Source organism: Empidonax traillii, unplaced genomic scaffold (genome assembly GCF_003031625.1).
Source record: "Empidonax traillii isolate 1590-97213 ecotype Southwest subspecies unplaced genomic scaffold, ASM303162v1 scaffold148:size1803964, whole genome shotgun sequence".
NCBI lineage: Eukaryota > Metazoa > Chordata > Aves > Passeriformes > Tyrannidae > Empidonax > Empidonax traillii.
In genome coordinates this window covers 1,295,230-1,311,286 of record NW_020955341.1, presented here as the reverse complement: position 1 = coordinate 1,311,286, position 16,057 = coordinate 1,295,230, and the positions used below count along the sequence as shown (strand labels likewise).

At 39.4% G+C, this 16,057-nt stretch overlaps 1 protein-coding gene across 1 annotated transcript in view; it reads right to left on the bottom strand.

Annotated features, from left to right (window-relative positions):
* TRIM66 (tripartite motif containing 66) overlaps positions 1-16,057 on the bottom strand; it is a 53,006-nt gene that overhangs the window by 15,808 nt on the left and 21,141 nt on the right. Inside the window, exons 5-11 of the mRNA XM_027884543.1 lie at positions 14,966-15,098; positions 14,228-14,344; positions 12,261-12,375; positions 10,789-10,935; positions 10,545-10,662; positions 8,697-9,601; positions 7,912-8,073 (exon numbers count right to left, since the gene is read on the bottom strand). Of these exons, the coding sequence (XP_027740344.1) occupies positions 7,912-8,073; positions 8,697-9,601; positions 10,545-10,662; positions 10,789-10,935; positions 12,261-12,375; positions 14,228-14,344; positions 14,966-15,098 (1,697 nt within the window). The remainder of the gene's footprint in view (positions 1-7,911; positions 8,074-8,696; positions 9,602-10,544; positions 10,663-10,788; positions 10,936-12,260; positions 12,376-14,227; positions 14,345-14,965; positions 15,099-16,057) is intronic.

Here is a 16,057-nt window from a genome sequence, read left to right as displayed (position 1 = left end):
GTGGCCTATCAAGTCCACATTTTCCTTTTCATTCCATTCCTCTTTTATCACAAGTCTCTTTCAGATGACAAAATAAACATGTGAATTGTTCCCATATCACTTACAAAAAAAATAAAACAAATAAGTAGAATTCGGGCTTGAACTGAACAGATGAACTGTAATCAGCCTTGCCTTTTTTCCTCATTTCAAAGTCCACAGTGAGCATTAATTAAATCCCTGTGAGGCAGTTAAATATTTATTTAATCAGATTCTCCAAAGCATGAAGCATCCACAAATTCCTGTCTGAGTGAAGAGGAACTACCCAACGCTGTGCTCACTGGAAATGGGCCCGCTGAGGCACACACGTGGCAGGCACACCACCCAAAGCTCATAGCAAGTTAACTGGAGACCTTCTGGCCATTCACTTCCTCTAATCACTACACACACCTTCCTTTACTCCTTTATGAGCAAATGCCATCATCTATTAAGTACTGAAACCTGACCCTGTGAAAACCCTGTGTGTGTAGCTTGGGTGAGATGTCAGCCCAACTAAGGCAATGGTGGGATTACTCCTGGCATCAGTGAGACAAGTTTACTTACTGAGAGTGGTCGTTGGGATGACTCCTACTAAGGAAAAAGAAAAAAAAAGAAAGGGAAAAAAAAAAAAGAAAGAGATACACACATAAGAATTTTCTTATAGCTAAAATTTTCAGGAAGGTGAAATTCAATTACATGATCTGGCTACATCCTTTTTAATCTTCTAGGTAGCATCAGTTTCTTCAGAGATCTTTTTTAGATTATATAAGCCAATGTAAAACCTTACTCTTGTTAAAAAGAAAAAAGAATAATGAGGCCATCAAATTGCCATCTGTCTTTCCCTTGGGGCAAAAGTTAATTTTGTGGTTATTTTAATGATGAAGCAACATTATGATCTTTCAGTGCAAAATATTAAAACTCACAGTTAAGAACAGACACATTCCATCCTGATCCATGGAGCTGCTGTCAAGTGTGAAGTGAACAATGCACTGGGAACAAGGCTCATTAATAGTCTATTAATTCACTCCCTAAAATAATCATTTCTTTTGCCATTAGCAAAAATTTCTCTTTTCCCTTGACAGTTCAGCTAGTTTTTGCAAGTGGGATGCCTTTAAAGAATTTATCTCCGTTTTATAAAAGCTCTGTTGCTTTTACATTGCACCGTTTGAACAACAACAAGCATTAATTATGCTCTTGGGCAGAGGGTGGCTTCAGCTGTAGGTTAATTTGAACTTTTTGACATTTTAATGTACAGCCTGGCACACTGAACTACATCTGTGACATTATAAATGGAATTCTCATTGTCTCATAATTAATTTTGGTCTGATGATCCTTATAATATAATGGCAGCAGCATCACCACCCCAAAATACCTTCTACCACAAATTTCTTAGCTATGGTAGTGAAAGGTAAGAAGAAAGAACATGCAAAGTGCCTTCAGAGAACAAAAAAATAAACATATGGTTCAGTTCAAATATTTCTTTGATCACTGTTGCATTTAAAAAGATCCAGTGTAAACATGCAGCACTAATACAGAAGAATTCTGAGAAGCAAATACTTACCTTGAAACAGTGGGATTAGGATTTGTTAGGATTGTTTTGGCAAAGTCTCAAGGCTGTTGACATTAAGTGTCACAGATAAAGCAAGCTAAAACTAGGAACCGCCAATTCTCTTTGCTATAAGAGAAATAACACGCTGCAAATGGTTGCAGAGTAATGAACGGCTGCTATTAAGTGGAGCAATCCCCCTGGCAGCTCATTATGCTGGAAGGTTAAACAAATGTACTACTCCAATCCAGTTGCTTAACTCACCGCACACATCAGCACTGATAACATAGGCTACACATGCTTCCTACCCGTATTTTTCCAGTTTCAGAACAGAATCCAAAGGATTTCCTTTCTGTTTTTAAGAGAAAAAGAATCCAAATCTTCCTTAACAGTTTGTCTGAATAAACTGGAGCTGGCTTAAAGCGGAAGGAGGAAGAGATTGTATGGAGCAAGCAGCATCATGTTTTATTTATCTTTTTTTTTCAGGTCAAAGGAAAAAGGTTTTGTAAAATTAACATTCTGGGAAATGTACCTAATTTCATGAAGCATGAACATATTTGTGCTGTAAGCATCTCAATTCTGTAAGGTAAAAAACATACTCTGTTACTCTAGAAATTTGTAGCACCCTAAATTATTTCCTTCATCACTAATTCCCCCACAATTAATTGTAATTATGGCCAAAAAATAGCAACAACAAACCCACTTTGGTCCTAAGTTCAGACTTGAAGTTCTAGGGTTGGATATTAAATTATTATTACTTCAATCACTAAGTAATCACAACAAGCTCTGTGCAATACTAACAATAAATAAAACCTCTACTATGTCCATCACCCCCTACTCTTCCACAAATTTCACATGTTTTTAAAGAAAAAAAGAAAACAAACAAACAAAAAACCCAAACACAGGAGTTCAGTTAAACTGTTGCCACCAGGATGGAAGAGGTGTCATTATTAAAGCTTAGGACAAATGTACTGGGGCAAAATACCCAAGAATGCCAGCAGTAGCAGACCAAAGTCAACTGTTTTCTCTGGCAATCCTGTAGTAACAGTGGCACTGGCATGTCAGAGAGCAGAAATTCATGTGCATCGAGTCTGAAGAGAGGCTGAGAGGTTCCACCACAAACTGTCACTATATCAGTTTGCATGAAATGCCACCATTACCTTTAAATGGAATAAAAAAGAAGCCCCTCAGAGTGCTCTGAAGAGTGCTCCTTGGATGGCATGGAATATTTATTCTAGGATTTCCCCATTTCAGGGGCTTTATGGGGCTTGAGACAAACAGATCTCCTGAACTAAGAAGCTGGGACTTATTGTGAATCAAAAAGAACAATACAAAAAGCAGTGTTATAGAAGTATACAACATTTCCATGTGCTTACACTTTCAACATTATTTCTGGTCACCCTGCTTCAAAAAATGATTTCCAAAACCCACAAAGTATAGGGAAAATGTTCAAATACATAAAGGACCAAAATATAGAATGGCTTTCATGAAAGAAAATCCTGACTCTAAAGAGATAAGTGATTGCTTTTCAGCTTCAAAAAGAAATTTTGAGAGTAAATTCAATATAGACCTATCAAATACTGATATTATGAAGGTGGTGAATACAGAGTGATTATTCAGTAGTTTCCCTAAAACGAGAACTAGATGGCATCTGACTGAACTATCAGGAAACAGACTCAAAGTAAGCAAACACAGGGATGTATGCAATGCAAAACTCAGTTGTTGTAGAATGCTGCAGAGACCAGTAGTATTAAAATGGACTCAAAAATTGGATTAGACAAAATCACAGAGGGCAGGATCATGAAGAGCTCCAAAACACAATTGTGTTGGTATAACCTTCAGGTCAGAAAGTCCCTAAAATGCTCGTTTTCAGAAGATGGGATTGTTTATCATCAGATTATATTTGTCTGTTTCTTACACCCTTTCCTAAGTATCTACTGCTGGCCAAAGCTATAAATGATCCGATGCAACTCTTCAGTAATAACTTACTAATACAGTGCATGCCATATTCAGAGATTCACTTTAAGCAGAAGGTGAACTAATAGCTCAAGGGGAGAGCTAAGGAACTCAAATGAGCTCAGAGATTGCTAAGGAACATAACCAAACATGAGTTTGCTAAATGCTGCCCAATCTACTCACAAGTAAGCAGTGTCCCAAAGGCAGAACCACACCCAAGTTGGTTAGGTTTTTAGGATGAGTGTTCCACTGCCCAAGACCCAACTCAACAGCTGGACAAGACAAGAAATCCTCCCTCCCAGAAGTAAAGGTCTTGCTCCAAACTACAGAAAGGGGTGCACTTACAGAGTCTGAGGAGGAGAGATGTTCAGCTGGCCCTGCAACACCACCACCATCTGTTCCAGCAGTACCTGAGGCTCAAATTACAAATTTGTGCTATAGATGTAGAGTAGTAATGTCATTTCTTCAAATACTAGGTACAGCCTTTACACCTCTTGCTCATTACAACCAGAAATGACAACTAGGTACATGCAAACAAAACAGATTGTATTCCCTTTATTACTCCTGAAAACACAATTAGGTTCAAAATATCTTATTATTCTCGCCTCTGTTCCAGACTAGATGACCTCTCCAGTTCTGTGTTCAAATTAACAACTCAATACCACACTATGTAAAAGCAACTAGAGGACCACATCATTGCAGAAGGTTGATAACCCCTTCCACAAAACTCTTAATCTAATTGAGTACTCATTCCTTTACACTGCAACTTAACAATTCAACAGCTTGTGTAAAATCTGTTTGCTACAGCTTGGCACAATTCCCTGGAACTGAAGTGTAGGTATTACAGAAGTTATTCTGAAATTTGTTCTGTCTTGCTGGCATTCTTACTGGAGAGGTTGGGTATTTGACAGGCGTGGAGACGAAACAACTCCACAATCCAAAACAGAGGTCCTGGCAACATCATTGAAGCATACTGACAGGGGACTATGAAGAGAAAATTATATCCATTTTGCACATCCACAGAAAACTTTCCTTTCTAGTGTTGTGTTCTTAAAACGTGCTAATCAAGCCCAAAATTATGCAAAGTGCAGTACTTCTATCAAACAATCAATGGTCTAAGCATAGAAACATTTATTCTCTGCACAAAAAATTAATACACAGAGAAAGAATAGTTAGAAGAATAAACAGAAAGACAGAAAGGCTGACAAATACCACCATTAATGCTCCAAAACCAGTGAAACAAATGAAAACATGCCCACCCATAACTGAAGTTACATGTTTTGAGGCTATACTATACAATGCATACAGAGCTGGAAGGCACAGACAGGAATTACTCTGAACTTTGAGACTGCAGTAGCTTCGATGACAATGTCTGTGTTTGACACCAGCTAGAAAACCTTACTATATACAAAGCCCAAACTCTGCTGCTCAGTGAAGCCAGATTTAATTTCTGTCCTGATAGGTGGTGAAATGTAACACACAGGGACATTTTAGAAAGGTGTGAAGTGTTTCATCCTTGTTTTTCTACTTCTGCTTATCAATAACCAGCTTTAAATGTGAGGGAAAGAAAACAGCACTTATCAGAATAACTTGAAGAGGTTCTCCTTGAACTCAAAAGCTGTCACACGGCACATGAATGCCTCACACCACAGTACAACAGCTGCACTAGCTCTTCTACGGGATGGTCTGAATTATCTACTTGTGATTTCCCTGTTTATGAGTGATGTAGTGATCCCAAACTATTATTAGCATCTAATCTATGTTAATGCACACATAAATATGATCCTGTAGGCAGAAAATGTGCCTAGTTAATCAGTCAATATCATATGCATACGATAAACATGTTTCAAAGTTAATGTATAGGTATTTAATTGCATGCACAATCAAGCCCTGCCCCACTCCAAAATAAAGGAAACCACTGGGCTAAAGAAAGTTTTTATTTTATTTTTTTTTACAGATATTATCACTAAACAGTTAATTTAGGTGCACACTCCTTACTTTTTAATGAAAGGACCTCAGCAGAGAATTACCTACTCCACTAGGAATGCTGAGCTCAACTGAAGGCTGTCAGAGTTCAGCAGAGCTGCAACATGAGGCCAAGAAGTCCAACACCAATTATTCTCCGAAAGGCAGAACACAGTTCTTCTTCAGGTAGCAAAAGGTTTATCTAGCCATTTTCTCTACCATATTTTTTCAAGTGCAGTGCTTCAGACTTGTCCACATTCACTTTTTCCATGTCCTCCAAGAACTTGAGAGAGAGATGAAATGTTCTGAACACAGGCCATATGAGAGTAAATGGTCAAACACCTATGTAGAAACTTTTGTCTGGAGATGACTGTGAAAAATATTTAATCAGGTGAAACAGAGAGAGAGAGAATCAGGTGAAACAGAGAGAGAATGAATAGACACAATCCCTTCTTCTTTAACAGGAACCTATCTCTCATTTAAGCCTAAATTTAATCCAATTGTCAGCAAAAGCAGTCAGACATCTTTAAGCAACTTTCATGAAGATTATATCTCAAGGGTTTCCTTACTGTGCTGTTTCCCTTCATCATTTCTAACTCACCATAGCCAGAGCTGTCAGTGCAAACAGCTCATCAGAAGAAATAAATACAAGCAAAGATGAGGTAATGTAGCTGTTGAATGTCCTCATTTCTTGCAGAGGTACCAGGAAACTAGTCGAAAAAAACCAGACATCCCCATGCTTTCTGCTCAAGAGCATACATTTCTCAGCACCACTAGAAAAAATTCTTTTCTCTTCCCCAGGAATATTCTCCTCTTGCCACCTCAACTTCTACAGCAACAGCTCAGCCCTTATTCCTTTATTACTCGTCTTTTTTCCATCAGACTACACTTCTCTCTCTCTCTCTCGCATACCTGCTTTCATTTTCTTCCCCCCCTTTCTGACTTTTCTTGTTTAAGGTGTTGGGAATAACCTTCTGTTATAGGTCCAGAAGACAAAGGACAGTTTCTTCAGCATGCATGTGGAAGAAGCCTCTGAAAGTTACTTGGGTAGCATCACCATTGACAAAAAAATTTTGAGGACATGTCTACATTACAAGAAAAGTATCTGCTCAGTTTCATGGTCGTACTCAGGTCCTAAACACACATCTTCAGTATTTACAGTCAGATCCTAAAGTAAAGGTAGCCCTATCCTAGAAAATCCACGTAGCTTTTCTCAGTCCTTTGTTGCAGCCTCAGAGGTTGAAAGTTCAGAGCCAAAGAGCATCATCTCAGAACGCTGTGACACTATCAGCCTGATCCAGAAATTCCATCACATTTACAGGATTAAGTTAAAAATTGCAGATTTCTTTGTGGCTTTCAAATTTGATTTGCATGCTGCTTTCAGGCCCTCACCTTTCCATGTCTCTTCAACTCCCAGAGGGATCTCCAACAATTCTCTGAGTGGGTATTGCATCATAAATATGTTAACAAAGTTCCATACTAAAGAAGGAAAAATAATCTCCTTCTTGAGACTAGTAAGGAAAGAAAAATACTTCCACAATATTCCACACACAAATTCCAAGCAAAAATATCCATGAAAGACTTCTACATGGAACACAAGATGAGTCATGCACAGAAGTAACAAACAGATTTGAGCAACCAGAATATAATGTGCTGTTTGGAGTGTTCTAAACAAACTGTACAGAGAAGTAAAAGGCAGCTTCTCTCTTTCAAATGCACAGGTGATACTCGGAGCCAGCAAGGATCTACTGATAAGGATTAGCCCTCCTGGTTTTGTTCATGCTGCTTCTTCAATAGTCAGGGCCTCACAGCTGGTGGAAGGATCAAAGCTGACTCTATTATGTACTAAAATATTCTAGAGAAAAGAACTATGATTTTTCTGCTTATATACAGACAAACAGAAGAAATACAGTGGAATTATATCCCTTTCAGACACCACACCTTCAGGAATAATTAGTATTGTTACTTCCAGGGCAAGTATTTTGAAGAGTGTTTCTCAAGCGTGATTTCATCAGCATCTCTGACTTTTTTTTTTCCCCCCCTCTAAATTAACTGCTGCTACTATGCTAATTAACAAGTCCTAATAGTTGAATCCCTAGAGATATGGGCTGGACAGAATTTAAGCAGTGAAGAAATAGAGGTTGTATTTATTTACCAGCTCATGTTTAACAATCATGCCAGCCAGACCTAAACACTACCAGCTTATAAAAGACTTGCTGTTCCTAGCTACGGCCCAGTGTGTAGGTACCTTACTGGGATATGCACACAAAGTTAGGCAGTGAATGTCTTCCAAAATTTACAAGCCATTTTGTTGGCTTCTACTGTATTTTAATTTTTTTCCACCTGATTGCAAATGCCCAATTATATTCAATATTATCAAATAATGTTTTCTCTTTAAATTTTGTTTTTTTAAAAAAAGTTCTTTATACCTTTCTGACTGGATGGAAAGCTGATTGCTGGAGTGTGCTTGCAGGGGAGTGACTGCTGACACTGGCTTCTTCATCTAGTGGCTGTGACAGGGAGGGACTATCCCTTTTGTCAAGAGGAATGACAGGCTTCTGGGCATCAGGTTCTGTAAAGCTCTCAGAGACCTGCAAATCACAATTAAGAATTTGCATTTTCAACATCTTAGAAAGAAAAGTGGCAATAAATTTGCATCAATTCACAGCATACACATTATGACAAGCCCAAAAAGACTCTAAAACAACAGAGATGTTTGAGGTAACCCCAAGTAGAGAATAAAGAAAGATCTCTCAAACCTTAACAAACTATTAAAACAAAAAAAAGTCAATAAAGCTTTATCAGACCAAAAAATAGTCATCTTCACTCTGTTCAATAATAATTCAGAATGGAATATTTTTTAAGGACTCCAGGCTTCATGTTTCCAGTAAAAAAGAGTTGAAATGGAGAGTGAGAGTACTGCAGTCCTGCAGTTTCCTGTTTACTAGGATGTAAGGAGGAATGATGGTGCTTTTATTCTCCCCTATGCTGCTTACCATGCCTATTTAGAGTTTCAGATCTTTGGGATGCAGATTCTTTATGCAGCACTTTACAGAAACTTTTGGCCTGATCTGCATGAGGTGTAAAGCCTCTGCTGCATACATAGACAAGACAAAAATAGAAAGTTCAAAGAAATACAAGAAATCTCAACGGTATCTCCCATTTCTGAGCTTACTTTGACTAAACACAATAGGAAAATTTTTAGAGAACTTACATGTGCTTCATCCTGGCTCTGTTGCTGTGCTGGGGCTGGCTGCCTTACTATGTAGTTGATTTGACCAACTATGGTCTGTTGAACGTGCTGAGGTGGTTTGGCTTGATTCAGCTGCAAGCTGGACTGTCCCTGGGCCTGCAGAAGAAGTTCCAGATCCTTTTTCATCTCTTCCAGTTCAAACTGGTGGTGCATGATGTCCAGGCTCTGTTGGATGACTTGCTTGTGAGTGCTCTCACTCTGACCTGATGGTGGTGACGGTGATGGTAGAGGCAGCTGCTGCTGCTGTGGGGGTGGCTGCAGCAAGGGGTTGGATTTTATCTTCTGGAGGTGACCGAGTTGCACTTGCCCAGCCGCTGTCTGCAGAGGAGCCTGAGTGCGGAACGGCTGCGGATGGCTCGGGTGAACTTGCTGGGCTTCGTGTGATGCAACAGCATAACCCAGGGGTGCAGTTTGCTGCAGCTGCTGGGGTGGTAAGTGCTTCCCCATCCTCCCAGATGCATTCTCCAGCTCTGACTGTGACTGCTGTTCCAGCCCAGGCGGTGTCAGCTTCACAGGCTGGGGGGCACCCCTTTGCTCTTTGTCGTGTTGCTGCTGCTGCAGGTTGTACTGCAGAGGAAAGTGCTGCTGGTGCATTTCGGGAGCTTGCCGAAAATTTTTGTGGTGGTTTACGTCTTGGTAAGGAGGTTGAGCCTTGTTTGGGTGTGGAATGCTGAGGCAGTGTGAGCAACACACGGGTGCAGAACACTGAACTGCAGGTGGAAACGGATGTGCCTGGTTATTCACAGGCTCCAGCTGTGGTGCTGATGAATGGTGCCCATGATACAGAGAGGTTTGGAACCCTTGAACATTTCCACAGAGTAACATATCTGAGTGAGAAATGTGTCCACCTTCCATTGTGAAACCTCCTGGAAAAAACAGCAAATTTACTCTCTCCTATGGTCTTTACACAATAAAAATTGGAGACAAGGAAATGACCATCATTCACACTTCACATATAAGAGATATTAAAATATCCTTTCTAAACAGTCTGCCAACATACATTCAAGACAAATCTTTCAATATTTTTCAGTGATTTCAAATCATAGCAAACTCCCACTGATGTCAGTGGAACTCATGGTTGAATTACCCAGCAAACACTTTGAAAAATTGACCTTATTTTACCTTAAATGATGAATATGGCTCATACTTTCATTTTTTTACTGAAGGATGAGCTTATCCTCTCATCCATAAACACAGGTAAATAAGGCAGCTTCCAGGGTGAAAGTGACAAAAACAAGAGATTGATGTTGCATAGGTGGGACTCATAAAAGCTAGAAATAGAAGTGACCTATGAAATGATCTTGTCCATACTTTTAGTCAAGAGAAGATTACTCCTTTCAACATTTTTGATAGTGTTTTACCCCATTTAGTTTTTACTATCTTAAAATGGGAAGAGAACAGATCTTTTAGATCATTGATCAGTCTACTGAACTGAATTTACTGTAAAAACCCACAGCAGTTGGGAAACAAAGTCACAGCAAGCACATTTGTTATGTAAATAACACTGTAATTATTATGCTGTCAGTGCCCTAAAGTCATCTTTGTGCCCATTAACTGTAAGTGTCTCAGTAATTCTCAGGTCCCTTGGCCACTAAGATACTAAAATCTGACACCTAAATGATGTCTTCTAATAGGTGAATTGATATAATGAGGGAAAAAGCTCAGCTACACTAGCTTTCCTCGAGAACATGACAAGAGTTTCAAAACTGGATGTCAAAACAAAAAAAGGAGAGCCCTTTAGGGAAAGTACTGTATTGTCTACATCTGTGTAGTGTAGCTTTGGGCACTTGCCTAATATATTTTTCTTACCCATATTGGATAGTTGTTTAGTCCAGTAGGAAGGATCCCAGGCAAATCTGATCTTCAGAGGAGGGCCTACGTCTGTGTTACAGTTTGTCTCTAACAAGCGCTGGATCTGAAATACAATCTGGTGACAAATCAAAGGATGATGATTTTATTCACAATTATAAGATCATGAAAAATGTATTATTTGAGAAACACAAAGTCCTTAAAACAGTTCTTACGATTATCACAAAACAATTATTGCTCTTACCAGTTCTTTACTGAAGAGAAATGGGATGCTGCTTTTACTGCACACTGCCCAGCTGATGAAGTTCTGAACATGTTCTACCTGTCTGCCTAAAACCACAACACCTTGCAGTTGTTGCTCCAGTTTCTGCTTCCTTTCACTGGTGATTTTCTGTTAATAATGTGAATCAGTAGAAGACAGCTGTCATTCTTCAGACATCGTATTGCATACAATCACTGGCACTGTGTTATGCATTATTTGCAGCAATACCCTTGTTTAGAATCTTTTTAAACCACCGATCATAAAAAGAAAGCAAATCCTATTCAGGAAGAGCAATGACTTCCCCAGGAGCAAACAATTTGCATTATTCTGGCCTTGGTTTAACAGATTAATGCAACACAAGAAAGCTTTAGAAGTTGGATCAAAATTGCACCTGGAACACTTTTTTTACTCTTACAATACACAACAGCAGAGATTCAAGAAAGAATGTAAGAGTGGAAGCATGCACCATTTCCTCAGAACAGTCTTGCAGTCTCCATGATTTAAGGACCACAAACACAGAGCCTACGTTATCAGCCCTGGCGTATTTTTCTGTGAATTTGTCTAATCCCTTTTGAGCCCATGCACAGTATATTGCTACTTGGAATTTCACACTGATTTACCATTAATGTGAAGAACTCCCTGCCCTTGTCTGATTCGAACCTCACACCTGCCAATTCCATTCAATGCCCCCACAATGCACTTCAACCAAGCACTGCAAGTGCATACACAGCTCAGTAGTGGTTGTAGATAACTCAGGCAAACACTGAGATGTTGTCAAAACACATGAACACCGAATTTACTTAGTGCTTATAAAGATAGAAATGATAACATACATTTCTCTTTTTTTCGCAAAGCTACTTAGCTGAGTAATCACAGCTGAATAAAAATACGTAAGTTCCAAGGTAGCCAGCCCATGCTGAGTGCCTTGTCTTTCCAGTACCTGCTAAAATGACCCAAGAATAATCAAGAACTGGAAACTCTGATCAGCAATTTCTGTGCTCAGCACATTTCAAAATCAAATCATATATACTTCAACTGGACATCCAAAAATTGAAGAGTCAAAACTGCAGGGTCTGTTGCAGAAAGCAGACCAAAGAATCATTTTTGAAACAGGTTATTAATTGCGCTGCTGTTGGGCTTCTACAAGTTAAACATTAGAACCAGAAGCTGATTTGTTTTGTAGGTACTCAAAAGGTGCACACGTATTCTCTGTAAATGCATTAGAAAATGTGATTGACTCATGCAAACATTTTGCCACTTCGCCCTGAATCTTTGTCAACCATTGATTCTACATAAAATTCTGCAGGGGAAAAAAAAAAAAAAAGAAAAGAAATATTTGAAAATATAAGCAAAGGGGCAATAGCTCTCACAGCCTATATTCTTTCCATTGGCACTGGGATTAAATTTAATTTAGTTTAATTTCCCAAGGTATCAAGTAAACTAGCCTTACTTACTTCAAGTTGCTCAAGAAGGATATTTGTTCGTTTATCAATTTCATTCATCAGAACCATCTTGGCCATTTTTATTTGGTTTTCTACTTTTTTGTACAAGTGTTTTACTTCAAGCAACCTATGGGTAAGAGATACACATCCCTGAATGAGCCAACTGGTATGTCATTTATTCACAGCTTGGTAGTTATTTGTTACAAGAACTGATCTAACTGTTAATGGAACTCCAATGCGAGTTGTATCATTTCCCATTAGTCCTCTCCCACTTCTCTTAAACACAGAATTATAGAATCTTTTGGGTTGGAAGAGAACTTCAAAGGTCTTCTAGTTCAAACCCCCTGCAATGACCAGGGACATCTTCAACTAGATCAGCTTGCTGAAAGCCCCATCCAACCTGGCCTTGAATGTTTCCAGGAGTGAGGCATCCCCTACCCCTCTGGGAAACCGGTTTTACCGCCCTCATCAAAAAACTTTTTCTCCTTCTATCAAGTGTACTTTCAGTTCAAAACCATTAACCCTTGTCCTATTACAAGAGGCCCTACTAAAAAGTCTGTCCCCCATCTTTCTTAGAAACTGTTTCTAAGTATTGACAGACCACAATAAGGTCTCCATAAAGCCTTCCCTCCTCCAGGCTGGACAACCCCAGCTCTCTCAGCACATCCTCATAGGTTTTCCATCCCTCTGATCATCTTTGTGGCATTTCTCTGGAACTGCTGTAACAGTTCTATGTGTTTCTGGTGCTGAGGACTCCAGAGGTGGATGCAGTACTCCAGGTGAAATCTCACCAGCGTGGAGTAGAGGGACGGAATCACCTCCCTCAACCTGCTGGCAATGTTGCTCTTGATGCAGTCCAGGATAAAACTGTTTTTCTGGGCTGCAAGCCCACATTGCCAATGAATACCCAGCTTTTCATCCACCAGTACTCCCAAGTCCTTTTTCAGGGCTGTCCTCAATCTCTTCATGCCCCAACCTGTCTTGATACCAGGAGTTGCCGTGACCCAGGTGCAGTGCATTGCACTTGATCGTGTTGAACCTCAGGAGGTTCACAGGGGCCCACTTGAGCTTGTCCAGGTCCCTCTGGATGGCCTCCCATCCTCCGGGCATGTCAACTGCACTACTCAGCTTGGAGTAGCTGCAAACTTGCTGAGGGTGCACTTGACCCCACTGTCTATGTCACTGATGCAGGATGGGGCATGAAGAGATTGAGGACAGCCCTGAAAAAGGACTTGAGAGTGCTGGTGGATGAGAAGCTGGATATTTATTAGACAGTACTGATTCCAATTTGGACCCCTGAGGGACACCAATTGTCTCCAGTCTCCATCTGGACACTGAACCTCGACCACTGCTCTCTGGATGTGACATGCTTATGCTGACTGATTCATGCAAACATCATGCCAAGAACAGTTTTAAGTTCTTTGTCAACAAATACACACAGAATGCATCCAAAAGACTTTCACTTTATACTAGAGTGTAAATAGTACAAATAGATTTGTACTCTTTGAAGGTGTTTGAAACGGTATCTTAAATGCCAAAGAGAGATCCAACAGCTACTAACTCCATAACCAGTAGCTGAAATCCAGTTCAGATAATTAAATATTTTCATTTTTTGTATTAGTCTTGACTACAATTGCAGCTTGTTTTGAGGTTTCTTTAACAAATAAGGTATTTTAAAAATTATCTTTATTCCTAATATTTTCCAATTCTAGTTCAGAAACAGATTATACAAAAAAATCTTATCTCTGAAGTCAGCTGTCACATGCTTTATAAAGACTACGGAATCATGTATTACAATGCCACGACTTGTCAGCACCACTTAAAAATGAATTTTATATTTTTAATCTTTCTATTATTTCCTACCCTCCAAGAAGGAAAATACAGCAGCTGCATTTAATTCTGTTAACCTACATTTAGTAAAAATAATATTTTTTGCATATCACTCACTTTCATGGGAAAAAAAAATGCATAGCAATTACCTGTCTTCAATCTGTTTAGCTGAAACCTGAATCCCATTTTTTTTCTCTTCCACTTTAGTTACGACATTTTCCAGAATAACTCTCTGGTTTTGCAGAGCTTCGTCAAGATGTCTGAACCTGCAAAAGAAGGGGAAATTCTCACACAATGTTTTTCCATGTTCATAAATAAACAACCTATCAGTTGATGAGTTTAGGGGACCAGCTGCCTTAATACCTGTCTGGTCATGATGCCCTGCTTCTTTTCTACTACAGGTGCTCTCTCTGACAGCTGAACTTTATCAAACCTCATAAAGGCAGGTTCACATCACCAAACGTGACCTTGTCCAAAAACAATTGCCTACACGGCTCACACACTTCCACGGGCAAGTAGCATGCTTGAGAATTGGTAACTCTGGTCGTGTACAGTCATGAAGTCTTCACTAGAGACAAACATAAATATTTGAACCGTGCTCAGAACTGAGTTTAACTTGTGCCTTTGAGCACAGTCACGAGAAACTCTCTGCCTACATAACACCTGGGCAGACAGTCCAGCTGGGAAGGTACACACTGCAGGCAACAGGGAGTGCCTCTGTGAGGGCAGCGAGCCACGTGCTACACCACCTGAACTAAATTTGCTGTGGCTTTCAAGTTCAGACCAGCCTGCAACATCAGCTGACAGCAAATGCAGATGGAAAGTCTTAGATATCAATTAGCTACAGTTTTAGCCTTGATTATGATTAAGCAATGAGTGTGTGGTACCTGTGTTCCTTGTGCTCTGCCAGAAGGCAGCTGCGGCAGGTAAGGGTGTCACAGGTCTCACAGAACAGCTTGAGTGGCTCTTGAGTGTGCACTGGACAAAATAAGGGAATCTCACTTTCTTCATCTTCAGCTGCTGAGGGAAATAAATAAAACAAGGATGCCATTGGTAAGGATTACCATTAGAGTTAGGAAAAAGAGTAACCAAATTCACAGTTTTATGGAAAGTCTTGATGATATTTTTAAAAGGTTCAGAACTAGAATCATCTGATTATATGAAGCAGGGATTGTTTATATTTTTTCCTGGCCTTATACATCCTATAAACATCAGAGGGGGGTCAGAAAAAAAAGGCATCAAACCTAATTCATATTGTCTTCTAAACTCTCACGAGTTTTAAGTATTTCTCATGATTTGGTGCCCTTGCCTCACAACTTTGAATGCACTGGTCTGGCAAACCACTCAGCAAAACTGTACTGTAAAATGTAGAATAACAAACATATTACATAAACCTGCAGTCACAGCAGAAGCAAGGAAAATTTTTGCTCTTAAGAAGTCACATGAGCAACTGTTTCTCAAATTTGTGTTTGTTGCAATGCAGTTCATAACGTTCAGCAGCTAGGGCTGATAGTAGGTCCTAAAATCTGTTTTAAAAAGGAGTTTCTTAAGAGTAACGTGATGAAGAGTAAGAATGGACAGTGGATATGCAAAGTGGAAGCATTGCTTCTGTACAATCTACTCTTGTCTTCTTTCCTGTAGGGTAGAATTGTTTTAGAAAGAAGGAGTACTGTCAAGAATACCAGAAAAAAAAAAAAAAAAAAGAAAAAAGAAAAAAAAGGAAAGCTAAACTATGGCAAAACGAATTCTTACCACTGAAATTAGACATTCACAAGTACATCTACATTAACAGTTAAGGCAAAAGTTCTTTTCTTGGACCCAAAAAGCAGAGATTCCAGAGCATAATTTTATTAATGAGTGTAAGGATAGCCCATCATTATTACTGGTGAAAAATATTTTTTTCTTAAAATGATCAAAACCCTCAAGCTCAGGTACAGTGACAGATTTATACAGTTCAGTGTTCAAATCTCATGTCCACA